The sequence below is a fragment of the Manis javanica genome, chromosome 13 (assembly GCF_040802235.1).
Source record: "Manis javanica isolate MJ-LG chromosome 13, MJ_LKY, whole genome shotgun sequence".
Taxonomy (NCBI): Eukaryota; Metazoa; Chordata; class Mammalia; order Pholidota; family Manidae; genus Manis; species Manis javanica.
Genome location: NC_133168.1, coordinates 82,696,842 through 82,724,033, shown reverse-complemented (window position 1 = coordinate 82,724,033; position 27,192 = coordinate 82,696,842). Strand labels below are relative to the sequence as shown.

At 40.8% G+C, this 27,192-nt stretch overlaps 2 protein-coding genes across 6 annotated transcripts in view; one reads left to right on the top strand and one right to left on the bottom strand.

Annotated features, from left to right (window-relative positions):
- Positions 1-3,225: 3,225 nt before the first annotated feature.
- LOC108398119 (olfactory receptor-like protein OLF4) lies at positions 3,226-4,224 on the bottom strand. The gene has a single exon (XM_037012998.2). The coding sequence runs from the start codon at positions 4,192-4,194 to the stop codon at positions 3,226-3,228; it is 969 nt and encodes a 322-aa protein (XP_036868893.2). The 5' UTR covers positions 4,195-4,224.
- Positions 4,225-8,366: 4,142 nt separating this feature from the next.
- Positions 8,367-27,192, top strand: part of LOC108389589 (olfactory receptor 7G2-like) — a 40,433-nt gene continuing 21,607 nt past the window's right edge. For 3 of the 5 annotated variants that reach the window (XM_073219935.1, XM_037013259.2, XM_073219936.1), the window contains exon 1: positions 8,367-8,701. The gene's annotated coding sequence lies outside the window, so the exon portion shown is untranslated. Of the gene's footprint in view, positions 8,702-9,477; positions 9,542-27,192 lie in introns of those variants that run through there. The other 2 variants (XM_073219938.1, XM_073219937.1) reach the window with 2 other exon arrangements.

Genomic DNA, 27,192 nt, shown 5'->3' with positions numbered 1-27,192 from the left:
TCCTAGCATCATACAATAAAATGAGATAACAGTGATGTGAAATGCACAGGTGGAAAATGATTTTTACTTGCCCTGAGTTGACAAGATTCCACACATGGAGGACACATCTTACAGTAGGAGTAAAGGATCCCTACCAGGGGACCACTACCCAGCAGCCCAACTGTGACAACTATCACTATTTCAAAGGTAATGGTGTCAAAACAGGTATGTCAGACCATGGGGTGAGTTGAGAGAAAAAGTAGGGGATTTCCACATCTGTGCAAGACAGATACAAAATAAGCAGTGCAACAAAGAATGCAGGGCACTAAAGATCCAGGACACCAGGATCAGCAGTCCACAGAGCCAGGGGTTCATGATGACCATGTAGTGCAGGGGAAGGCAGATGGCCACATGCCAATCATAGGCTATCACAGTCAGGAGGAAGTCATCCAATCCTGTGAAGAGTGGGAAAAAGTACAGCTGGCCGAATCATCCTGCATAGGTAATGACACTGCTCTGGGTCTGGATGTTCAGCAGCACCTTGGGGATGGTGGTGGAGGTGAACCAATGTCCACAAAGGAAAGGTTTGACAGGAAGATGTACATGAGTGTGTGCAAGTGGGAGCTTAGTTGATAGCCAGAGTGAGGAGAACGTCCCCAAGCACAGTGATCAGGTACATGGATTGGAAAAGCCCAAATAGGAGGGGCTGCATTTCTGCATCCCCTGAAAGTCCCAGAGGAGAAATTCTGAAGCTGTTGTAAGGTTCCTGGGTCCGTGTGTTGGAGGTGCCTACCAGGATATAGAAAAATAAATGGGTAGTTTTCATACTACCAATCATTAGTAACCAAGCATAAATACTACCATTTCTTTTTTTTTAGATAATTATTTTTTATTGAAGGGTAATTGACACACAGTATTACATTAGTTTCAGGTGTACAACACAGTGACTGAACATTTATATACATGATAATTCTAGGTACCAGCTATCACCATACCAAGTTGTTACAATATTTTGACTATATTCCTTATGCTATACATTACATCCCGGTTACTTATTTATTTTACAATGGGAAGTGTGTACTTTTGCTACTACCGTTTCTATTTTAGAGACAACAAAATAATCCCAATATATGTGTATGGCCCAGTCCCATTGAGGACATCCCTGGTGCCAGTTATCACTGGAATTTTCTTTCCCATTGTCAGTCTGTTGCTCAAGCGTAATGTATACTAATGTTTTATAGAGTGTTTTCCTTTCTTTGAAATGTATATAATGTGTGTAGTTCATGTTCCAGGACATGCTTTGACAACAAGTGTGGAGAGCTGAAAACAAAAGTCTTCATAATCCAATAATGGAGAAAAAATACAAACAAATAAAAACAGTCAAATAGTATATCCTATAGTTAGAGTAGCCGTGAAGAAAATGAAAGCAACTATAAAGAAGAGAGGATGGGGTGTTATGTTTTACTAGGTGTTCAGGGAAGACCTGCAAGGAAGGTGACATTTGAACAGAGACCTCAAGGAAGGTATCAGAGGACACTGGAGTTATCTGTTGTAGTGGATGCCCTAGAAGGGGATCTGCCCTTGCAGAGGCCCCAAGGGTGTTGTTTGCTTCAGAAAATTGAGGTTCACAGGAAGCCAGTGTATCAAGGGAAATGAGAAAAAAAGAGAGTGACAAGAGGGGGTGGCAGAGGATGCTGAGGAGCAAAGTGGCCAGCCTGAGGGATGCAAATCCCAAGCACCAGGAGATACCCCCTCACACAAGCCAGAACAGCCACTATCCAAAAGACAAGAAATGAAAAGTGTTGGCAAGGATGTGGAGGAAGGGAATCCTCAGGCACTGTAGGTGGGAATGTAAATTGGAGCAGCAACTATGAAGGTTCAGCAAAAATAAAAATAGAAATACCGTGTTACCCAGTAATTCCACTTCTGAGAATTTACCCAAAGAAATGAAATCACCAATGAAAAAGGAAACATGCACACATATGTTTATTTCATCATTATTTGCAATAACCATGATATGGAAGCAACATAAATGTGCATCAATAGATGAGTGGGGGTAGAAGATGGCTTAATATATAAAGTTATTATTACATGGCCATATAATGTGATCTACTATGTTAATCATTCTGATCTCTCTGATAATCAGTTTTTTCTTTTGCTATCACATGAGTATTAAAAATAATCACAATAAATATCTTAAATCCCTCAGGGTTCCTCTGTCTCTGTGCAACTGACATTCTGGCCCAGGTCCTTCTCTGTGGAGGGGTCAGTCCTGTGCATCGTGGGATGTTCAGAGCATCCTTGACTTTCATCTACACCTCCAAAAGCCAGTATCAAGTCTAAAGAAGTTGGCCAATATCTCCTGGGGAACAAAATTGCCTCTGGTTGGGAAGTACAGTTTAACTGAATAAATAGGAAGATATTCCAATAAAAAAACATGAACATGCCAACCAATCTTTCACCTCAACAAAAAACACCTTGCACATGGACACTAAAATCTGTACTTGATTGAGCAGATGCACAGCATGATAATGACATATTTTTCTTAGTACAATTGGAAATTTTCTTCATACTTAAACTTCCTTGCTCAAAGTCCATATTAAGTCACTTTATTCAAGTTCATGTTTATGTGTCGACTTCACTTGGAGACATGTAATTGCTCGTCATTTTGCCAATTACTCTTGCAGGCACTGTGAGAAGTATAAGAACATGATCCTAAGGAGAATAACAAAGAGCACCTATAAAACAAACCATCAGTTGAAGACCACGTTATCAGGAAGAGCAGTTATTGCGGTGATACACAAGAGAGTGATGTACACAAAAGTGAAAACTGGGGTCTCAAGTTTTCCATTATGAAATTATATACATAACTTCCTTGTCAACAGTAGTTTTCTCCATACAAATAATCCAGTTTGTGACTATATTTTTAGTAACAAAAGGAAAAAATACTTGAGATAATGTGTTCCATTTGATTAGAAACTCATGCTACTCCAGGAAATAAGTGGCATTTCCTAATAATTTGGATCAAGATTGGGCAAAACTATAAGAAAGTAGGAAATGGACAAAGGGACTACTTCTGTCTGTCAGAAAGAGAAGAAAACATTATAAAGTGGGTCACTTAAATTTGATGGAGAATTTGAAGGCAAAGAAATGAAAATTCAGGAATTAAACAGAAGGACCAAGTTCTACTTCCAAGATCTGAACAAAGAATAGCAAACTCTGTCTCTGAGACTTTGAGCCCTAACATCATTGACACTTCCTCATCCCCAGGACAACTGGTCCTTTTACAGCTGCCTTCCCAATGAATTTTTTCAGAGCCCCTTTTATGTCCTTATTCTTGAGACTGTAGATGAAGGGGTTCAGCATCGGAGTGACCACAGTGTACATCACCGAGGCTACTGCACTTGAGTGTGAGCTGTGAGTAGCAGCAGAGCTAAGATACACACCTAGACTTGTACAGTAAAATAAGGAGAGAATGGAGAGGTGAGATGCACAGGTGGAAAATGCTTTATACTTTCCCTGAAGTGATGACATTCCATGTATGGAGGAAACTATCTTAGAGTAGGAGTAAAGGATCCCAGTGAGGGGACAACCTGCCAGCAGCACTAATGCAAGATACATCACCATGGTGTTAAGGAAGGTGTCAGAACAGGCAAGTTGGAGCATCTGATTGAATTCACAGAAAAACTGGGGGATTTTCAAGTCTGTACAGAACGACAGTTGAAGCACCATTAAGCTTTGTAACAAGGAATATAGGGCACTGATAACCCAGCACAGCAGGACAAGCAGTGCACAGAGCTTGGGGTTCATGATGATTGTGTAGTGCAGGGGGTGGCAGATGGCCATGTACCGGTCATAGGCCATCACAGTGAGGAGGAAGTCATCCAGTCCTGCAAAGAATAAGAAAAAGTACATCTGTATAATGCAGCCTGCATAGGTTATGGCTTTGCTCTCTGTCTGGATGTTCAGCAGCATTTTGGGGATGGTGGTGGAGGTGAAGCAGATGTCCACAAAGGACAAGTTGGAGAGGAAGAAGTACATGGGTGTGTGCAGGTTGGAGTCTGAGCTGACAGCCAGGATGATGAGCAGGTTCCCAAGCATAGTGATCAGGTACATGGAGAGGAAAAGCCCAAATAGGAGGGACTGCAGTTCTGGATCCTCTGAAAGTCCCAGAAGAAGAAACTCTGAAAAATGTGTATCATTTCCTGGGTTCATGTGGTAGATGTCACTACCAGGAAGCAGAAAAATAACATGATATATTTTCATACAAAAAATGGCATTACTAACAGAGTGAAATTATACAATATATGTTTTGCAGTTATGAAGTCAATATCCATAATTTTGTATGCAAACTGTTCCCATCAGTGGTTTCTACACCATCTCTGATATTAATTCCCAACCCATCATCAGCTTTTTCCCCATGAGGTCCGATATTCTATATTTTAATCAGAAGTTCTGTTTGGTATTTGGGTGCATACCATGATATCCCAGAAAATTGTTATTCCCCTTTTCAACAACTGGGAAAACTCTGTACTTTTAACCTGAAATCTTGGAGGCCACTATCCATGGCTTCATAACACTTTTGTGAAGACAATGAGGAATTTCCTTCTTATATAATCAGTCAAGTTGGGATTTAGTCTCCCGTTACAAAATGTTCACTATGTCACAGATACATTTAGAGGGTTTCACGCACTGCAACCTTACATTAGCACCTCATGTGCATTGACCTCCAATCATGAAACTTGACTTGCAGTGTCACCAGACATCACGGCTCCAAGGCCCAGAGCCTTCCCTCTCTGTGGAGCCCTCTTCATGGGTCTATCTGGAATTTTTCACCCCTCTCTATCTTCAAATATCCATCTCTTCTTTCTGGCTATTATGATTCATCTCCTTCATGAACTGTTTTTTAAACATTCCCACAGAAGATGACCCTTCCTCTTCCACTTAAAATTTAGATGTTTGGGCTATCATCGTGTAATTATTACTTAATCCCATGTCTTATTTTCCTGCAACACTCTGAGTGCCTTTAGGCTCACATCAATGCTATACATATTCCCTAGCATTTAGCCAAGGATAGAATTTAACTGGGAACAGTAGCTGAATAAACATATATTTCATGATGGAATGAATGTATTTTTAGAGAAATTTCCAGCATTGATATACTATGTGCTTCAAAAAAAAGCAGAGGAAATTAAACCAGGTTAAGTACAGCAGTCTCACTTCACTGTATTAGACAAAATTTAATACAAATCTAATACCAACTTCTAAAATAATATGTAGAATAACATAAATTTAATCACATTAACATGGTTCACAAGTTAAAGACTAAATTGGCAAAAACCTGGAAATGAAAATATAAAAACACACTTTTTTAAAGCAATAGAGAAAGCAGTATCTAAAGTTATAGCATCTATCTGTGAAAATACAAATGCATTCCAGTATGCTTATGAAAAAGAGGGAATCATAAGTTGAATATAAAAGAGGAAAATGTGATGAGTATTATTAAAAACAGTTCTAATAACAAAATGTAAAAGGGAGGAGCAATAAGGAAAATATATATTAAATAAGAGGGTAAGTCATGTAAAAGAATATTATTACTACCACATATAAAGAAGAACTTCCTACCTTTAATATGTAATGTGTGTGTGGGGACACAATATCACTGATAGAATGGACACAACTAAATTTGTATACTCTCCCACATTCTACAAATACAAATGTTTGTATAAGAGAACCAAATGCCAAACAGTGAAGTTGGTGGAAAAAATTCTAACTTTTGTTTGTCAGCATAGAATCAAGACAATAGGACAAACTCAGACACCTCTCTACAAACCTATGCAAGAAGCTTGAACAATTTCCCACAAAGCAAAAGGTTAAATGAAAAATATATACATCCTCACCAGTAATGAAATGATTGCAAAGCAGAACTCTTTATAATGTCTCTTTAGACTTATTAAATAAAATTGCTTTTCTCAGGTGAGTACCCATTGTGAGAGAAGGTTATCTGAAATTTAAGTCTCCTAATCTGCTGTTGCAAGGTACCTTCTACTGTACTGGTCTGGATATTTCTATCAAATACAAAACATGCTCAAATAAACTGAAGCTTTAAAAGAAACTCACTTGATTGCACATTCTTGCACACCTAATCTCTTTTAGTACTCCCCTGAGCAGCAAAGCCCCTCAGATATGTTTTAATTTTACTGGAACTGTATTATGCTCCCCATTCATCTATAGTGTCACCCAATTGTACTTCCATTTGCATAACTTATTTCAATAATGATCCATATATTGCTGAATTGAATGGAAACATCCATCCATCAAATGAATTAATTATAAGACACTATAATAGAGAAATTAATTATATATTGGTTAGATAATCAAGCAAAAAAAAAGTGACCTCTAACCTCTGGGCTAGACTGGTTAGGCTCCAGGCAAGCTCAGGTCAAAGTTCTCAGGAACCAAGATCTCTGAACCTTCCCTGGTGTATTTTCTGGCCTATCAGACTCACAGGGTTGGGATTTCTTAGAGGAAGTTCTCAACAGAGAAGTCTGAATATCCCCTGGATGGTGGATGATGGACACTACAGCTCTGTCCTCACACCGGACATCGTGAAGGAGCAAAGTGTCATTTCACAAACCTGATTTGGGATCAGAAGCAACAATCATGTCTCATACAGTCCCAGATTGGAAAAGACAAGGGACTGAAGAAGGGGAGATATTTAAACTCCCTGCATGTGCTCATTAACCACATTTCCCTCTTGTTACTCCAACCAGTAGGCACTTGGTTTCCCTTGGGACACTGGATTAAACAGGAAGGAAAGTTTTCCTAATGATTCCCTGATCCCAAGATATCTAGTTAAAGTCACATTGTTAAGGAAAACACTTAAAAAGCCTGAACTGGATCACTGAAGGAAAAACAAGTGGCACTTGGAGGTTTTGGAGCGTTGAGGCTTTATTTCACACCGGCGGGCTCAGAGGGGAGTAATCTCCCAAAATGTTTGAGCCCCAAACAAAGGCAAAGGGGGCAAAATATATCTGTGCTTCCTTATCTGTAACATTCCTACATGCACAGCAAGCAAGCTGGCAAGGGGGAGGGCGTTTAGGGAGTGAACCTTGGGAATCATTGCTCCCCAGAGCAGGAAACCAAGGGAGTGCTTTTTTTGGTTTGGGTTGTGTGGGGGCGAGGCAGAGGGGAGCCACTCAGGCTAGATTGCTGTCCTCATACATCTTTTCCTATCACTCCCCCATCTGATGCCCCTTTAAACACTATTTTGGGGGGCATCATCTCCCTGGCTTATGAAAAAGTCATAGTGGCTCCGCATATACATAAACTGTATGGAGAAAACACATTCCTTGATAAGCTCAACTAGAGCAGGGATCAGTAAAGGGTAAGCCTGTTCCACCTAGGAAATCTTACCAGGGGAAAGGAGGTAGCTTGCTTGAAGCCCACTATACACTTTATAACTTTTGTACAGTTAAACATTACAGAGAGGTACTTTGGAAATGCAGACTGAGACTTGAGTTCAGTTAGGAGAGACAGGTAAGCACAGCAAAACAATTTAATGATTACCCAATAGACAATAGAAAGGGCAAATTTTTTGAGGAATAGTCCAGTCCAGGGGTGCAACAGCACAGAGTTCAATGCCCAGAATAAAAGATATTACTCCGACGAGAGCCAAGATCCATGGCGAGCAGGTATCCATTAGTCAGAGGGCGATCATCGGGTGCGAAGATGGAGAGGATTCTGGGGGTCAGGCTGGGCCTCCCACTGATGTGCTTCTTGTCAGGATGACAGGCCCTTCTCACTCTGGAATGATTTACCCATGAAGTGATGCCTGCAACCTTGAGGGCAGTAGGAGCAGTTAGAACAACAATGTGGGGGCCAGTTCACTGAGGTTTGAGGGGGTCCTTTTTCCAATCTTTAACCCAGACTGAGTCCCCAGCCTGGAAGGAATGTACTGGGGTTCCTAGAGAGATCCGGACTCTATGGTGTATTGTTGTAGTTTATTTAGGGTGGCTTCCAAGGCTTGGAGCTGTTCTCTTGCTCCCTCATCTCCTATTTGGTTTAGGTTCCCTGGGATGCTTCTGAGACATGGGGGAGGGCGACCATACACTAATTCAAAAGGGGAAAGAAAACATTGAGTTCCAGGTGTGCAGCGAGCATGCAGGGGAGCCAGGGTCAGTGAATCTGGCCATGGGAGGCCAGTTTCTTGGCAAAAATTATCTAGAGTTTCTTTGAGGGTGCAATTCATTTGCTCTACTTTCCCTGAATTCTGTGGCCTGTACACAGTGTGAAATTTCCAGGAAATGTTGAGGGATTTAGTTAACATCTGCACTACATCTGTTACAAAGGCAGGCTCATTGTCACTGTGAATTGTAGATGGTAGGCCAAACCAGGGCACAGTTTCTCTCAGGAGGACTTTGGCTACCTCCCGGCTCTGTTCTGTTCTGGTTGGGAAGACTTTGAAAGAGCCAGAGTTATGTACACACTATTACTAGAAGGTATCTGAGTCCCCTGCTTGGCTGGACATCTGTGAAGTCTATCTCAAGGTCTTCAAAGGGGGCAACTCCTGTTCTTTGGACACCAGGTGGGAGTCATGGCACAGATCAAGCATTATTTCTGCAACAAGTTTCACACTGTCTACTCACTGCGCGGCAGAGTGCTGGTGACTGGCTGATGTAGTATTGCTTTTTGAGGAGGGCCTCCAGGGCAGTTTTCCCAGGTGGGTGAGCTGGTGCTATTTGCTGACTAGTTGCTTCAGGTGGGACAAAGATACGTCTGTCTGGCAACATCCACCATCCATTTTCAGTTAAAGTGGCTCCTTCAGTTATGGCCCAATCTTTCTCCTTTTCAGTGTACCTGGGTGGAGGGGCCTCTACCGGGGGTGTCAGGGCCATAGTGAGGGAAGGAGCTCTCCCTGCCTCCTTACTGGCTGCTGCTTTGGTAGCTTTATCTGCCTTTCGATTCCCCTGTGCTATAGGGTTGTTTTCATTTTGATGCTCTTTACAATGCAGAATGGCTACCTTTTTTATGTACGAAGAGATTGAAGGGCCTTTTTATATCTGGCAGGCCTAGGGCTGGTGCCTGTTCTGAAGCAGTTTTTATTTCCAGGAAGGTGGCTCTTGCCTCTTTTGTTCAGACAGGGCTTTCAGTCTGGCCCCTCCAGGACGTTGCAGAGGGACCTTGCCACTGCTGAGTATTCGGGAGTCCAGATTTTTGCAGAACCTGGTGGCTCCTAGGAATTCTCACATGCCCCTCCTCATCCTGGGCTGGGGCAAGGAGTTAATGACTTTTTTTCTTCTCTGGCCTTAGTGCCCTTTCTCCCTGGTGAGGAGTAAGCCTAAGTACCAGACTTGCTGTTGGAAGATTTGTGCCTTTTTTCATGAGGCTCAGTATCCTGAGTCTGACAGGAGTTGCAGGAGGGACTTTGTGCCTTTTTCACAACTTTTCTGGGTGTCACTGGTGAAGAGGAGGTCATCTACGTGCCGCAGGAGGGCGCAGCATGTGGCATCTCTTGGAAATCTGGCAAGGACTGCAGCCAATACCTCTTCATAGAGAGTGGGTGAGTTCTTGAACTCTTGTGGAAGCCACGTCCATGTTAACTGCATCTGCTGCCCAGTATCCAGTTCAGTCCATTCAAAGGCAAATAAGAGCTGGCTTTGCAGGGCCAGCCAGAGGCAGAGAAAGGCATCCTTAAGCCTGGGCAAATGAACTATTTGGCAGGCTCTGGGATCAGTCTGAGGAGGGTGTACAGGTTTGGAACCACTGGGTGTAAAGAAACAGTCACTCTATTAATGGCTCGCAGGTCTTGAACAGGCCGGCACTCTCCTCCTGACCTTTTGACTAGTAGAAGTGGGGTGTTCCAGGGTGACTGACACTTGATTAGAATGCCTGCCTCTCTGAGTCTGATCAGGTATTCCTGGATGCCTGCTCTTGCCTCTTGTGAGAGGGGATACTGCCACTCTCTTTGTGCCTCCAATAATAGTTGCAGTCTTTTTCACTGAAGGGGGCTACGGGGAGGGTGACCACAAAGTGTTCAGCCCCTGTGTCAACTGTAAAAGACAGGTTTTGGCCCCCCACTTTCATTTTGACAGTGGGCTCAGGGGGGCCAAGTGAGAGAGCCCGGTCCTTGTCAATCTGAGTCTGCTCTTGCCAGGCTAATGAGCCTTTCCTAATGGGGCTCCTCCTGGCAGCAACTGTGCCTTGGGGATTTTCCTGGGTTAGGACATTCATTCTTCCAATGCCCCTTTTTCTTTACAGTAAGTATTCTGGTCTTTGGATAAGGGGATCCTGGTCTTCCCCCTCTTGGTGGCTGGCTTCTCCCTGCCTTCTGCCCATCTCTCTAAGAGTAGCTGCCAGGAGATTGGCCTTTTTCTTTATTTTTCTTTCAGTCTCTCTGTTGGCCTGAACTTCTCTGTTTAGATATTCTTTGTTGGCAATTTCAATCAGCTGAGTGATATTCATCCCAGTGAAGCCCTCAAGTTTTTGGAGCTTTAATCTGATGTCTGGGGCAGCCTGGGATATGAATGAGGTGTTTACCATCTACTGGCTCCCTGGTGACTCAGGGTTGAAAGGGGTATAGATGCAATAAGTTTCTTTACTAATAGTCCCAAGGAAACTCTCCTGGTTATTGAGTGACTGAAGAAACTTTAGTCTTCAGTTTTGACCCACCTTTGATCCACTGAAGGAGGGTTTTCTGATATTGGTGGATCTGGTGATGTCCCTCAGGGGTGGTAATGTCCCTTTTGGGATGCTCCTTGGGGACAGCGATTTCAGCCTATGCACCGTGCCCAAGGACCCTGGCTGCCTCATCTCTTCCATTGTGAACAGGGTGCGGTGATGCTGTTGACAGTTTTTAGGTTGGCTGATGGATTTGGAAAAGGCTTTACATAAGGTAAACCAGGGCTTGTGGCTTTTCTGATGGGGTGTCAGTTGTGGAGAAGGGTTGATAGTAAAACATGGACTGGCTGGGCTGGGAGGTCCCATACTTATTATGTCTTTCAGGCCCCCACATCTCTTGCACTGGCATCTGAAGGGCACCTGCTCCCAGCTGAGGGTGCAGTCTGGCTGCTGGTCCATTGTGGGGTGGGTTCAATGGTTCTGGAGTTGGCAGGGAGGCTGATGGTGGCAGGGTATCAGGGACTGGGTGCTGGGTGCTGACGACCTTGGAGGCACATAAGGTGTGGGCAATATTAGCTCTTTCTCTGTGTCACTAGTAAAAATGTGCGGAGGCTCAGGCTTCTTTTGATTCTTTGCATGCATCTTTATTGAGGCAACTAAGTCCCTACCCTGTCCTTGCCTGTTGCAAGCGAATTGCACCCAAGGGGGAAGGGTCTGTGCAACCTCTAAACAGGAGTTAAAGTATGGGAACTGATTAGGATGACCTGGATCTCTAGGGATGACCTGCCAGGCTCAGCAGATTGTTGGGACACCTAGGGTTCTTTCTGGAGGCCACCCCACACTAAAGGTTGGCAATACAGATTCACACAGGGTTTTCAACCTGCCAGGAGTTAATTTTACTCTCTAGTTTTCTGAAAATCCCTTCCTGAAATTCTTGATCATACTGTCAAGGACTGTGGGTTTACTATGCCCTAACCCCATGATGTGTCCGTGGACAGTGCTGTGACAACAGACAAGGGAGGGGTGCCTCCTCTAGAGAGGAGACCAGTCAGATGCCCATCCATTCGTGCTCCTCACGGAGACTTTGGCCAAGCCTTGGCTAAGGTGCACCCGTATAAGTCCCAGGCCACATCAGCGGAAGCTGAATCACCAGTATGCTGTGATGGCTGACTGCGAAAGCAGATGAGGGCCCACTCAGATTCCATAGCACAGGCAATGGAATCACAGATTCAGTGCAGACTGAATGACTTCAGCTGCCCCGCACATACACACACGCACACCAGAGTTTAAACATTCCACCATCCAGGAATGTCTACCTGTGAGACTTCTAATAAGTCTCTGGGAGGTTATCAGCCTCCTCTTCCACCCCAATGAGTGGGACTGGCTGGGTCAGGTGCCCCGGGACCTTACCGGATTCCATGTAAGAACTAGGTCCTCACCTGCCAAGCCTTCTTGAGTCTGGCAGGAACAGTGGAGCAGGGCTGGCCCAGGGTGACTGGGTCGGAGACTGCCAAAAGGTCAGGCAGGGTGCACCTTCTCCGTTGCGATCTCCTGTTCCATCACTGCCCCGCCGTTGCCCCAAACCAGTGGCAACAAAGGGCCAGCGCGGTTGGGTTTCCCCGTCAGGGGACCAAATGTTACAGAAAATTTGGTAAAAGCTGGACTGGATCACTGACAGGAAAAACCAAGTGGCACTTGGAGGTCTTGGAGTTTTGAGGCTTTATTTCACAGTGGAAGGCTCAGAGGGGAGGAATCTCCTAAAAAGTCTGAGCCCCGAACAAAGGCAAAGGGAGCAACATACATCTTTCTGCTTCCTCATCTGTAACATTCCTACGTGCACAGCAAGCGAACAGGCAAGGGGGAGGCATTTAGGGAGCGAACCTTGGGAACCGGTGCTTGGCAGAGCGGGAAACCAAGGGAGTGTTTTTTTTCTTTTTTGTGTTGAGGAGGCATGAGACAGAGGGGAGCCACCCAGGCTAGATTGCTGTGCTCATAAATCTTCCTCTATCAAAGTGAATAAAGATTTTATTATCCCTAGCCTGACTGCCAGAGAGCAAACTTGCAGCACCTTATCCCAGTAATAACGTTATATTTTCTCCAAAGTCTAAGACTCAAGATCCCAACAGAACTAAATCTCTTAGTTTCTTCAGGCATTGACTTGTGGTGGGGCACATCCCATAATATCTCAGAAATTTTCTGTTCCTCTCTTCAGCAAATGGACGCACTAAGTACCTTCAATATAAATTCTTGGGCACCACAATCCTTGCCTTCACAACAATTTGGAAAAACAATGGAAATTTCCTACTTACAACCCAAGTTAAGAGATGGGATTTACTCTCTCATTCTATAATGTTAGTTGAGTATCAGATATGTATTTATATATTTTATGCACTGTATCTTAAGCTTACCACTTTATATACTTTTTACAGCTGCCTTCCCAATGAATTGCTTTGGAGCCCCCTTTATGATACCACTTAAGCTTCAGACTTTTTTGTGTGTGATTTTGTGTTTTAGAAAAGTTCATTGTTTCCTTCTATGAGGTAGTATTATGACCTCTGTTTCACACTGAAGAAGTATGGCTTGAAAGAGTTTAGTGATTTGCTGGAAGTTAAAATCCAAGTAAGATATGGGCCTTCATTGGAATTATGTCACAAGGATTCCAGTTCTCAAACACTTAGACAATGGTTCTCAACCACAGATGACTTTTGCCCCAGGGAATACTTGGCCATGTGTGGAGGGATGCTGCTAAACATCTACAGTGCACAGGACACACCCAACACAAATAACTATCACATTCCAAATGGCAACATGGCAGTGTAAGAAAACCAAGTCTAGATCATCTATTCTCACACTTCAAAGTTTATTCCCTGTGCTTATTATTGTAGTGGGATGTCCAATTGGTCAGATGTCTTGTTAATGTAAAGATTACCCCTTCTTCTTTTGGATGCATTGTTTTTTTGCTGTTTGTTTTATTCTAGGCATTGTAGGGATACAACTGGGCAGGCATGTTAACAGAGCCAAGGAAGCTTTATTCACCCCACAATTTCTAAGGTCTGCCTGGGCTTATTAGAACTTTTCTCCTCACATATATATTTTTTTGTCTCTCAGATTTTTTTCTTTTCTTTTACTTTTTTAATTAAGGTATCATTCATATGCAATCTTATGCTCAGGGTTCACATGAGCAACATTGTGGTGATTACATTCACCCATATTATCAAATCCCCCCACACACCCCATTGCAATCACTGTCCGTCAGCGTAGTAAGATGCTATAGAGTCAGTTCTTGTCTTCTCTGTGCTACACTGCCTTCTGCGCGCACCCTCGTATTACGTGTGCTAATCATAATGCTCCTTAATTCCCTTCTCCCTCCTGTCCCACCCACCCTTCCCAGTCCATTGCCCCTTGGTAACCACTAGTCAATTCTTGAGCTCTGTGAGTCTGCTGCTGTTTTGCTCCTTCAGTTTTTGCTTTGTAGTTATACTCCACAAATGAGTGAAATCATTTGGTACCTGTATTTCTCCACCTGGCTTATTTAACTGAGAATAATACCACCTAGCTCCATCTATGTTGTTGCAAATGATAGGATTTGTTTTCTTTTTAAGGCTGAATAATATTCCAGTGAGTATATGTACCACATCTTCTTTATCCATTCATCTACTGATGGATACTTAGGTTCCTTCCATTTCTCGGCTATTGTAAATAGTGCTGTGATAAACGTAGGGGTGCATCTGTCTTTTTCAAACTGGTCTGCCCCATTCTCAGGGCAAATTCCTAGAAGTGGAATTCATGGGTCAAATGGCATTTGTATTTTGAGCTTTTTGAGGAACCTCCATACTGCTTTCCACAATGGTTGAACTAATTTACATTCCCACCATCAGTGTGGGAGGGTTCCCCTTTCTCCACAACCTCGTCAATATTTGTTGTTGTTTGTCTTTTGGATGGTGGCGATCCTTACTGGTGTCAGGTGATATCTCATTGTAGTTTTAATTTGCATTTCTCTAATGACTAGCGATGTGGAACATCTTTTCATGTGTCTGTTGGCCATCTGAATTTCTTCTTTGGAGAACTGTCTGTTCAGCTCCTCTGCCCATTTTTTAATTGGAGTATTTGTTTTTTGTTTGTTGAGGTGCATGAGCTCTATATATATTTTGGATGTCAGCCCTTTACTGGATCTGTCATTTATGAATATATTCTCCCATACTGTAGGGTACCTTTTTATTCTATTGATGGTGTCCATTGCTGTACAGAAGATTTACAGCTTGATATAGTTCCACTTGTTCATTTTTGCCTTTGTTTCCTTTGCCCAGGGAAATATGTTCATGAAGAACTTACTCATGTTTATGTCCAAGACATTTTTGCCTATGTTTTTTTCTAAGAGTTTTATGGTTTCATGACTTACATTCAAATCTTTGATCCATTTCGAATTTACTTCTGTGTATGGGGTGATACAGTGAACCAGTTTCATTCTCTTACATGTAGCTGCCCAGTTTGGCCAGCATCATCTTTTGAAGAGACTGTCATTTCCCCATTGTATGTCCATGGCTAGCTTATCATATATTAATTGACTGTATATGTTTAGGTTAATGTCTGGAGTCTCTATTCTGTTCCACTGGTCTGTGGCTCTGTTCTTGTGCCAGTACCAAAGTGTCCTGATTACTGTGGCTTTGTAGTAGAGCTTGAAGTTGGGGAGCATGATCCCTCCCACTTTATTCTTCTCAGGATTGCTTTGGCTATTCGGGGTCTTTGGTGCTTCCATATGAATTTTAGAACTATTTGTTCCAGTTTGTTGAAGAATGCTGTTGGTAATTTGATAGGGATTGCATCAAATCTGTATATTGCTTTGGACAGGATGGCCATTTTGACTATATTAACTGCTCTTAGCCAAGAGCATGGGATGACTTTCCATTTGTTAGGGTCCTCTTTAATTTCTCTTAAGAGTATCTTATAGTTTCCAGGGTACAGGTCTTTCACTTCCTTGGTTAGATTTATTCCTAGGTATTTTATTCTTTTTGATGCAGTTGTGAATGGAATTGTTTTCCTGATTTCTCTTTCTATTAGTTCATTGTTAGTGTATAGGAAAGTCACAGATTTCTATGTGTTAATTTTCTATCCTGCAACTTTTCTGAATTACAATATTAGTTCTAGTAGTTTGGGAGTGGATTCTTCAGGGTTTTTTATTTACAATATCATGTCATCTGCAAATAGTGACAGTTTAACTTCCCTGGTTTCCCTGTATTTCTTTGTTTTCTCTAATTGCCTAGGCTAGGAACTCCAGCACTATGTTGAATAACAGTGGGGAGAGTGGGCATCCCTGTCTTGTTCCTGATCTTAGAGGAAAAGCTTTAAGCTTCTCACTGTTCAGTATTATTCTGGCTGGGGGTTTATCATATATGGCCGTTATTATTTTGAGGTACTTGCCCTCTGTACCCATTTTGCTGAGAGTTTTTATCATGAATGGATGTTGAATTTTGTCGAATGCTTTTTCAGCATCTATGGAGATGATCATGTGGTTTTTTTCTTCTTTTGTTGATGTGATGGATGATGTTGATGGATTTTTGAATGTTGTACCATCCTTGCATACCTGGGATGAATCCTCTTGGTCGTGGTGTATGATTCTCTTGATGTATTTTTGAATTCGGTTTGCTAATATTTTGTTGAGTATTTTTGCCTCTCTGTTCATCAGGGATATTGGTCTGTAATTCTCTTTTTGGGTGGAGTCTGTGCCTGGTTTTGGAATTAGGTTCATCTTGGCTTCATAGAATGAAAGTATTCCCTCCTCTTCTATTTTTTGGAAAACGTTAAGGAGAATGGGTATTATATCTTCCCTGTATGTATGATAAAATTCCAAGGTATATCTGTCTGTCCCACAGCTTTTGTTCTTAGGTGGTTTTTTGATTACCTCTTCAATTTCTTTGCTGGTAATTGGTTTGCTTAGATTTTGTGTTTCTTCCTTGGTCAGTCTTGGAAGGTTGTATTTTTCTAGGAAGTTGTCCATTTTTTCTATGTTTTCCAGCTTGTTGGCATATAGGTTTTCATAGTAGTCTTTAATAATTCTTTGTATTTCCGTGGAGTCTGTCGTGATTTTTCCATTCTCATTTCTGATTCTGGTGATGTGTGTTGATTCTCTTTTTCTCTTAATAAGTTTGGCTAGAGGCTTATCTATTTTGTTTATTTTCTCAAAGAACCAGCTCTTGGTTTCATTGATTTTTGCTATTGTTTTATTCTTCTCAATTTTGTTTGTTTCTTCTCTGATCTTTATTATGTCCCTTCTTCTGCTGACTTTAGGCCTAATTTGTTCTTATGCTTACATTTTTGATAATTATGTGGTTAGACTCTTCATTTGGGATTGTTCTTCCTTTTTAAATATGCCTAGATTGCTATATACTTTCTTCTTAAGACTGCTTTCGCTGTGTCCCACAGAAGTTGGGGCATTGTGTTGTTGTTATCATTGTCTCCATATATTGCTTGATCTCTGTTTTAATTTGGGCATTGATCCATTGATTATTTAGGAGCATGTTGTTAAGCCTCCATGTGTTTGTGGGCCTTTTTGCTGTCTTTGTACAATTTATTTCGAGTTTTATACCTTTGTGGTCTATAAAGTTGGTTGGTAGAACTTCAATCTTTTTGAATTTACTGAGGGTCTTTTTGTGGCCTAGTATGTGGTCTATTCTGGAGTATGTTCCATGTGCACTTGAGAAGAATGTGTATCCTGTTGCTTTTGGATGTAGAGTTCTATAGATGTTTGTTAGGTCCATCTGTTCTAGTGTGTTGTTCAGTGCCTCTGTGTCCTTACTTATTTTCTGTCTGGTGGATCTGTCCTTTGGAGTGAATGGTGCATTGAATTCTGCTAAATGAACATATTGTATTATATTTCCTCCTTTAGTTCTGTTAGTATTTGTTTCACATATGTTGGTGCTCCTGTGTTGGGTGCATATATATTTATAATGCTAATATCATCTTGTTGGACTGACCCCTTTATCATTATGTAATGCCCTTCTTTTTCTCTTGTTACTTTCTGTGTTTTGAAGTCTATTTTGTCTGATACTAGTACTGCAACACCTACTTTTTTCTCCCTGTTGTTTGCATGAAATATCTTTTTCCATTCCTTGACTTTTAATCTGTGCATTTCTTTGGGTTTGAGGTGAGTCTCTTCTAAGCAGCATATAGATGGGTCTTGTTTTTTATCCATTCAGTGACAGTATGTCTTTTGATTGGTGCATTCAGTCCATTTACATTTAGGGTGATTTTTGAAAGATACATACTTATTTCCATTGCAGGTTTTAGATTTGTGGTTACCAAAGGTTCAAAGATAATTTCCTTACTATCTAAGAGTCTTCCTTAACTCACTTAGTATGCTGTTACAAACACAATCTAAAGGTTCTTTTCTGTTTTTCCTCTTTTTTTTATCCTCCATTCTTTATATATTATCATATTCTGTACTTTTTGTCTATCCCTTGATGGACTTTGGGGATAGTCAATTTAATTTTGCATTTGCCTCACAATCAGCTGCTCCACCCTCCCTACCATGGTTTTGCTACCTCTGGTGACAGCTATCCAACCCTAGGAACAGTTCCATCTATAGCAGTCCTTCCAATATAGACTGCAGAGTTGTTTGTGGGAGGTAAACTCCCCTAGCTTTTGCTTATCTGGAAATTGTTTAATCCCTCCTTCAAATTTAAATGATAATCTTGCCAGATAAAGTAATCTTGGTTCCAGGCCCTTCTGCTTCATGGCATTAAATACATCATGCTACTCCCTTCTGGCCTGTAAGGTTTCTGCTGAGAAGTCTGATATTAGCCTAATGGGCTTTCCTTTGTTTGTGATCTTATTTCTGCCTCCGGCTGCTTTTAACAGTCTGTCCTTATCCTTGATCTTTCCCATTTTAATTACTATGTGTTTTGGTGTTGTCTTCCTTGGCTCCCTTGTGTTGGGAGATCTGTGGATCTCCATGGCCTGAGAGACCATCTCCTTCCCCAGATTGCAGAAGTTTTCTGCAGCTACCTCCTCAAATACACTTTCTATCCCTTTCTCTCTCTCTTCTTTTTCTGGTATCCCTCTAATGTGAATATTGTTCTGCTTGGATTGGTCACACAGTTCTCTCAATATTCTTTCATTTTTAAGGATCCTTTTTTTCTCTGTGTGCCTCAGCTTCTTTGTATTCCTCTTCTCTAGTTTCTATTTCATTTATTGTCTGCTCCATGTATCCAACCTGCTTTTAATACCCTCCATCGTGCTCTTCAATGATTGGATCTCCAACCTGAATTCATTCCTGAGTTCTTGTATGTCTTTCCATACCTCCATTAGAATGTTGATGATTTTTATTTTGAACTCCCTTTCAGGAAGAGTCACAAGGTCCATATCATTTAAATCTTTCTTGGGAGTTGTATTAATAATTTTACTCTGGACAAGGTTCTTTTGGTGTTTCATGTTTGTATATGGCACACTGTAGTGTCCAGAAGCTCTATTCTGGAGCTGCTCAGCCCCTGAAACAATGTCGGGGGTTGCAGTGGAGCAGTACTGGTACCTGAGGGGAGGCAAGAGCTGTTCCATGCCTCCTGGCTGCTGTGACTGTCTCCACCCGCTGAGCTAGTGGGTGAGTCACACAGGTATGTTTTAGTCCCAGAGCAGCTGGATATGGATCCCTGCTTTCTACAAGCAGCCAGAATCCCAGTCTCCCCAGGAACTCTTCCTGTATTAACTTTCCAACCTAGTGGTCATGCGAGTCTCATGAAAGCAACATGAAATGTAGGTTTGTGCTCCCAGAGCAGATCTCCAGAGCTAGGTATTCAGAAGTCCCAAGCCTTCCACTCCCTTCCTGCTCCTTTTCTCTTCCTCCCACCGGTAAGCTGGGGTGGGGGAGGGGCTCACATCCCACAGAGCCACAGCTCTGGTACGTTACCCCGTTTGGTGAGGTCTGCTCTTTTCTCCAGGTGTATGCAGTCTGACGCTGTACTCTTTCCTGTTGCTCTCTCAGGATTAGTTGTACCAATTAAATTTTATAATTGTATCCAGTTTTAGGAGGAAGCCTCTGTCTCTCCTCTCATGCCGCCATCTTTAATCCACATTCTCTGCCCATGTTTTAATGTGGTTATTTGCTTTTTGGGTGTTGAAGCACATGAGTTCTTTATATATTTTGGATGTTAACCTCTTGTCAGTTATATCATTTACATACATATTCTCCCATACTGTAGGATGCCTTTTTGTTCTGTTAATGGTGTCCTTTGCTGTACAGAAGCTTTTTAGTTTGATGTTGTCCCATGTGTTCATTTTTGCTTTTGTTTCCTTGCTTGAAGAGATACATTCAGAAAAATGTTGCTCATGTTTATATTCAGGAGATTTTTGCCTATATTATCTTCTAAGAATTTTATGGTTTCATGACTCACATCCAGATATTTCATCCATTTTGAGTTTACTTTTGTTTGTGAGGATAGACAATAATCCAGTTTCATTCTCTTGCATGTAGCTGTCTAGTTTTGCCAACAGCAATTGTTGAAGACACTGTCATTTCCCCACTGTATGTCCATGACTCCTTTATCATATATTCATTGACCATATATGCTTGGGTTTATATCTGGGCTCTCTAGTGTGTTCCATTGGTCTATGGGTCTGTTCTTATGCCAGTAACAAATTGTCTTGCTTACTGTGGCTTTGTAGTAGAGCTTGACGTTGGAGAGCATAATCCCCCCAGCTTTATTTTGCTTAGGCTATTCGGGGTCTTTTGTGATTCCATATGTAATTTAAAACTATTTGTTGTAGTTCATTGAATAATGTTGTTGGTATTTTGATAGGGATTGCATTGAATCTGTAGATTGCTTTAGGCAGGATGGTCATTTTGACAATATTAATATTTCCTGTCCATGAGTATGGATGTGTTAAATTTATTGTTATCTTCATTAGTTTCTCTCATGAGTGTCCTGTAGTTTTCAGTGTATAGGTACTTCACTTCCTTCATCAGGTTTATTCCTAGGTATTTTATTCTTATTGATGCGATTGTGAATGAAATTATTTTCTTAGTTTCTCTTTCTGTTAGTTCATCATTAGGATATAGGAGTGCAACCGACTTCTGTGTATTAATTTTGTATTCTGCAACATTGCTGAATTCAAATATTAGATCTAGGGTTTTGGAGTTGGTTTTCATGAACAATATCATGTCATCTGCAAACAGTGACAGTTTAGATTCTTCTTTACCAATCTGGATGCCTTTTATGTTTTTGTGTTGTCTGATTGCTGTGGCTAGGACCTCCAGTACTATGTTGAATAACAGTGGGGAGAGTGGGTATCCTTGTCTTCCTCTCAATCTTAGGTGAAAAGCTTTCACCTTCTCGCTGTTAAGTATGATGGGGCTCTGAGTTTGTCATCTATGGCCTTTATTATTTTGAGGTACTTGCCCTCTATACACATTTTTTTGAAAGCTTTTATCAGGAACGGATGTTGAATTTTGTCAAATGTTTTTTCAGCATGTATGGAGATCAGCATGTGTTTTTTGTCCTTATTTTTTTGATGTGGTGGATGATGTTGATAGATTTTCTAATATTCTGCTATCCCTGTATCCCTGGAGTAAATCCCACTTGATCATGATAGGTAATCTTTTTCATGTGTTTTTGTATTTGGCTTGCTAATATCTTGTTGAGTATTTTTGCATGTATGTTCATCAGGGATAGTGGTCTGTAATTTTCTTTTTTTCTGTAGTGTCTTCATCTGGTTTTGGTATTGATGGCTTCATACAATGACTTTGGTGGTATTCCCTTCTCTTCCACTTTTTGGAAAACTTTAATGTGGATGGATATTAGGTCTTCAATAAATGTTTGATAAAATTCAGTGGTGAAGCCATCTGGTCCAGGATTTTATTCTTAGTCGTTTTTTGATTACCAATTTAATTTCATTGCTGTTATTTGGTCTGTTCATATTTTCTGTTTCTTCTTGGACCAGCCTTGGAAGGTAACATTTTTCTGGAAATTTGTCCATTTCTTCTAGGTTATGCAGTTTGTTAGCATATACTTTTTCGTAGTATTCTCTAATTCTTTGTATTTCCATGGCATCCATAGTGATTTTTCCTTTCTTAGTTCTGATTCTTTTTATGTGTAAACTCTCTTTTTTTTCTTGATAAGTCTGTCTAGGGATTTATCTGTTTTGTTCATTTCCTCAAAGAAGCAGCTCCTGCTTTCATTGATTCTTTCTATTATTCTTCTCAATTTTGTTTATTTCTGCTCTAATCTTTCTAATGTCCCTCTTCCTAGTGACCTTGGGACCCCTTTGTTCTTCTTTTTCTAGTTCCATTAATTGTGAGTTTAGACAATTCATATGCCATTGTTCTTTCCTGAAGTAGGCCTGTATTGCTATATACTTCCCTCTTAGCATGGCATTCACTGCTTCCCACAGATTTTGCAGTTTTGAATGAATGTTGTCATTTGTCTCCATATATTGCTTGATCACTGTTTTTATTTGGTCATTGATCCATTGGTTATTATGGGGCATGTTTCTAAGTATCCATGTGTTTATGGGATATTTCTCTTTTTTTGCATTATTTATTTCTAGTTTCATACCTTTGTGGTCTGAGAAGCTGGTTGGCACAATTTCAATCTTTCTGAATTTAATGAGTCTCTTTTAGTGGTCTAGTTTATGATATTTTCTTGAAAATGTTCCATGTGCACTTCAGGAGAATGTATACCTTGCTGTTTTGGGGTGGAGTGTTCTTCAGATGTCTCTTAGGTCCATCTGTTCTAATGTGTTGTTCAGTGCCTCTGTTCCCTTAGTTATTTTCTGTGTGCTTGATCTGTCCTTTTGAGGCAGTGTTGTGTTGAATTATCTTAAAATAAATGCATTGCATTCTATTTCCCCCTTCAATTCTGTTCATATTTGTTTCACAAGTGTAGGTGCTCTTGTGTTGTGGCATAGATATTTATAATGGTTATATTCTGTTTGGACTGACACACTTTTCATTATGTAATGTCCTTCTTTGTCTCTTGTGACTTTTTTTTTTTGAGAGGGCATCTCTCATATTTATTGATCAAATGGTTGTTAACAACAATAAAATTCAGTATAGGGGGGTCAATGCTCAATGTACAATCATTAATCCATCTCAAGCCTAATTCTCGTCAGTCTCCAATCTTCTGAAGCATAACGAACAAGTTCTTAATGGTGAACGAATTCTTACATAGTGAATAAATTCTTACATGGTAAACAGTACAAGGGCATTCATCACAGAAACTTTTGGTTTTGGTCACGCATTATGAACTATAAACAATCAGGTCAAATATGAATATTCGTTTGATTTTTTATACTTGATTTATATGTTGATCCCACATTTCTCTCTTTATTATTATTATTATTTTTATTTTTAATAAAATGCTGAAGTGGTAGGTAGATGCAAGATAAAGGTAGAAAACATAGTTTAGTGCTGTAAGAGGGTAAATGTAGATGATCAGGTGTGTGCCTATGGACTAAGTATTAATCCAAGCTAGACAAGGGCAGCAAAACATCCACGGATGCAGAAGATTTCTCTCAAAGCAGGGGGGATGAGGTTCTGAGCCTCACCTCTGTTGATCCCCAATTTCTCACCTGATGACCCCCCTGCGACTGTGCCTGTCTTAGGTTGTTCCTCCCTTGAGGAATCTTAACCGTCTCTGGCTAACCAGTCATCTTCCGGGACCATACAGGGAAATGTAAAGTTGGTAAGTGAGAGAGAAGCCATATTGTTTGAAAGGTTAGCTTTTTACTTCTTTGCAGATTTATGCCCTGTGGCTTCTATGCCCAGCACTTGTCTCGAGGTATCTTTACCACCTGGAGGAATTATGATACTCGGTAAATTCGATATGAGGCACGAATTCTATTTAAGGTTTGTAATTAGGATGGAAGAAGAAAAGCTATAGAGGTAGCAGATGGAAGAAAACATGGGAGGATTGATTATTTCTTTGACATATCTTCTTGTAGAGTACCTTAAGCATGTATAGGTTTTAAACTACTAACTAATTTGCACACACATATTAACATAATAGGAATATGGTGACATAAATATAGCAAATCTATAACTACCATCCATCTCCAGTGAAGCCAAGAAAACCATTTAGGCACCCTAGGCATTTGTGAAAATTTGTCTATGATATGATGGATATTGTCCAACTGTACTTGAACAGTCTGAGAAAAATCAGACAGATTAAAGCAGCCCATTTCTGGTATCTGTTCACATCCCATATGTTCTTTTAACTGTAGATAGTCTATAGTCATAAGATTTTGGAGTGCTACAACGTGCACCCGTCCCAACTCCTGGTTGAGTTCCAACAGTACAGATCTGGTCAAATTCGTTGTCTCACTGTATGCACATGCCAGCCTAGACATCTCCCTCCTCATTCCTATGGCAAGTCCAGGAGACAGTGGGCTGGATGCAGCCACAACCGCAGCATCACCCAGATCCCTGTGGAGGCTCTTTGATGATCATCCCCTGGCACAAGTCCCCCAGAGAGTGCTGATGCCAGAAGCTCCTCCTCATATCGTATCTTAGTTCATTTTCTGGGTATCCAAGCTCGGCCTTGATCTCCTGCATAGAAATAAACAGACCCTTTGCCCACACTTTGACATGCCCTCTATACCACTGTGCAGAACTCATTGGAGGTCAGCACACACTAACTGCTTTTTTTTTTTTAAATTAAGAGAAAGGAATATTATCAGAAAAAAGTACCTGCATAGCTGATCATCTGACACCCTTTAAGTGATCAACATTAAGGATATTTAAAGCATGCGTTGATCTTTGATTTACCAATAGTTTTATCTGGTTAAGGAGTAATCCCCCTTTTCTTTCTTTCTTTCTTTCTTTCTTTTTTTTTTTTTTAATTTTTAATCTACACTTACATGAAGAATACTATGTTTACTATGCTCTCCCCTATATCAGGTCCCCCCTAACAAACACATTACGGTTACTGTCCATCAGCTTAGCAAAATGTTGTAGAGTCGCTACTTGTCCCCTCTGTGTTGTGCAGCCCACCCTCCCCTTTCTCCCTCCCCCCCATGCATGCTAATCTTAATACCCTTCTTCTTCTTCCCCCCTCTTATCCCTCCCTGCCCACCCATCCTCCCCAGTTCCTTTCCCTTTGGTACCTGTTAGTCCATTTTTGGGTTCTGTAATTCCACTGCTGTTTTGTTCCTTCAGTTTTTCCTTTGTTCCTATACTCCTCAGATGAGTGAAATCATTTGGTATTTCTCTTTCTCCGCTTGGCTTATTTCACTGAGCATAATACTCACCAGCTCCATCCATGTTGCTGCAAATGGTTGGATTTTTCCACTTCTTATGGCTGAGTAGTATTCCATTGTGTATATGTACCACATATTCTTTATCCATTCATCTACCGATGGACATTTAGGTTGCTTCCAATTCTTGGCTATTGTAAATAGTGCTGCGATAAACATAGGAGTGCATCTGTCTTTCTCAAACTTGATTGCTGCGTTCTTAGGGTAAATTCCTAGGAGTGGAATTCCTGGGTCAAATGGTAGGTCTGTTTTGAGCATTTTGACGCACCTCCATACTGCTTTCCACAATGGTTGAACTAATTTACATTCCCACCAGCAGTGTAGGAGGGTTCCCCTTTCTCCACAGCCTCGCCAACATTTGTTGTTGTTTGTCTTTTGGATGGCAGCTATCCTTACTGGTGTGAGGTGATACCTCATTGTAGTTTTAATTTGCATTTCTCTGATAATTAGCGATGTGGAGCATCTTTTCATGTGTCTCTTGGCCATCTGTATTTCTTTTTTGGAGAACTGTCTGTTCAGTTCCTCTGCCCATTTTTTAATTGGGTTATTTGTTTTTGTTTGTTGAGGTGTGTGAGCTCTTTATATATTCTGGATGTCAAGCCTTTATCGGATCTGTCATTTTCAAATATATTCTCCCATACTGTAGGGTTCCTTTTTGTTCTATTGATGGTGTCTTTCGCTGTACAGAAGCTTTTCAGCTTAATGTAGTCCCACGTGCTAATTTTTGCTGTTGTTTTCCTTGCCCGGGGAGATATGTTCAAGAAGAGATCACTCATGTTTATGTCTAAGAGGTTTTTGCCTATGTTTTTTTCCAAGAGTTTAATGGTTTCATGACTTACATTCAGGTCTTTGATCCATTTTGAGTTTACCTTTGTATATGGGGTTAGACAATGGTCCAGTTTCATTTTCCTACATGTAGCTGTCCAGTTTTGCCAGCACCATCTGTTGAAGAGACTGTCATTTTGCCATTGTATGTCCATGGCTCCTTTATCAAATATTAATTGACCATATATGTTTGGGTTAATTTCTGGGGTCTCTAATCTGTTCCACTGGTCTGTGGCTCTGTTCTTGTGCCAGTACCAAATTGTCTTGATTACTATGGCTTTGTAGTAGAGCTTGAAGTTGGGGAGTGAGATCCCCCCTACTTTATTCTTCTTTCCCAGGATTGCTTTGGCTATTCGGGGTCTTTGGTGTTTCCATATGAATTTTTGAATTATTTGTTTCAATTCATTGAAGAATGTTGCTGGTAATTTGAGAGGGATTGCATCAAATCTGTATATTGCTTTGGGCAGGATGGCCATTTTGACGATATTAATTCTTCCTAGCCATGAGCATAGGATGAGTTTCCATTTATTAGTGTCCCCTTTAATTTCTCTTAAGAGTGACTTGTAGTTTTCAGAGTATAAGTCTTTCACTTCTTTGGTTAGGTTTATTCCTAGGTATTTTATTCTTTTTGATGCAATGGTGAATGGAATTGTTTTCCTGATTTCTCTTTCTATTGATTCGTTGTTAGTGTATAGGAAAGCTACAGATTTCTGTGTGTTAATTTTGTATCCTGCAACTTTGCTGTATTCTGATATCAGTTCTAGTAGTTTTGGAGTGGAGTCTTTAGGGTTTTTGATGTACAGTATCATATCATCTGCAAATAGTGACAGTTTAACTTCTTGTTTACCAATCTGGATTCCTTGTATTTCTTTGTTTTGTCTGATTGCCGTGGCTAGGACCTCCAGTACTATGTTAAATTACAGTGGGGAGAGTGGGCATCCCTGTCTGGTTCCCGATATCAGAGGAAATGCTTTCAGCTTCTCGCTGTTCAGTATAATGCTGGCTGTGGGTTTATCATATATGGCCTTTATTATGTTGAGGTACTTGCCCTCTATTCCCATTTTGCTGAGAGTTTTTATCATGAATGGATGTTGAATTTTGTCAAATGCTTTTTCAACATCTATGGAGATGATCATGTGGTTTTTGTCTTTCTTTTTTTTGATGTGGTGGATGATGTTGATGTATTTTCGAATGTTGTACCATCCTTGCATCCCTGGGATGAACCCCACTTGCTCATGGTGTATGATCCTTTTGATATACTGTTGAATTCTGTTTGCTAATATTTTATTGAGTATTTTTGCATCTACATTCATCAGGGATATTGGTCTGTAATTTTCTTTTTTGGTGGGGTCTTTGCCTGGTTTTGGTATTAGGGTGATGTTGGCCTCATAGAATGAGTTTGGGAGTATTCCCTCTTCTTCTATTTTGTGGAACACTTTAAGGAGAATGGGTATTATGTCTTCTCTGTGTGTCTGATAAAATTCCGAGGTAAATCCGTCCGGTCCCGGGGTTTTGTTCTTGGGTAGT

Bases quoted from the DNA above. Each gene is read 5' to 3' on its own strand.
- LOC108398119 (XM_037012998.2), bottom strand. From the start codon at position 4,194: ATGAACCCAGGAAATGATACACATTTTTCAGAGTTTCTTCTTCTGGGA.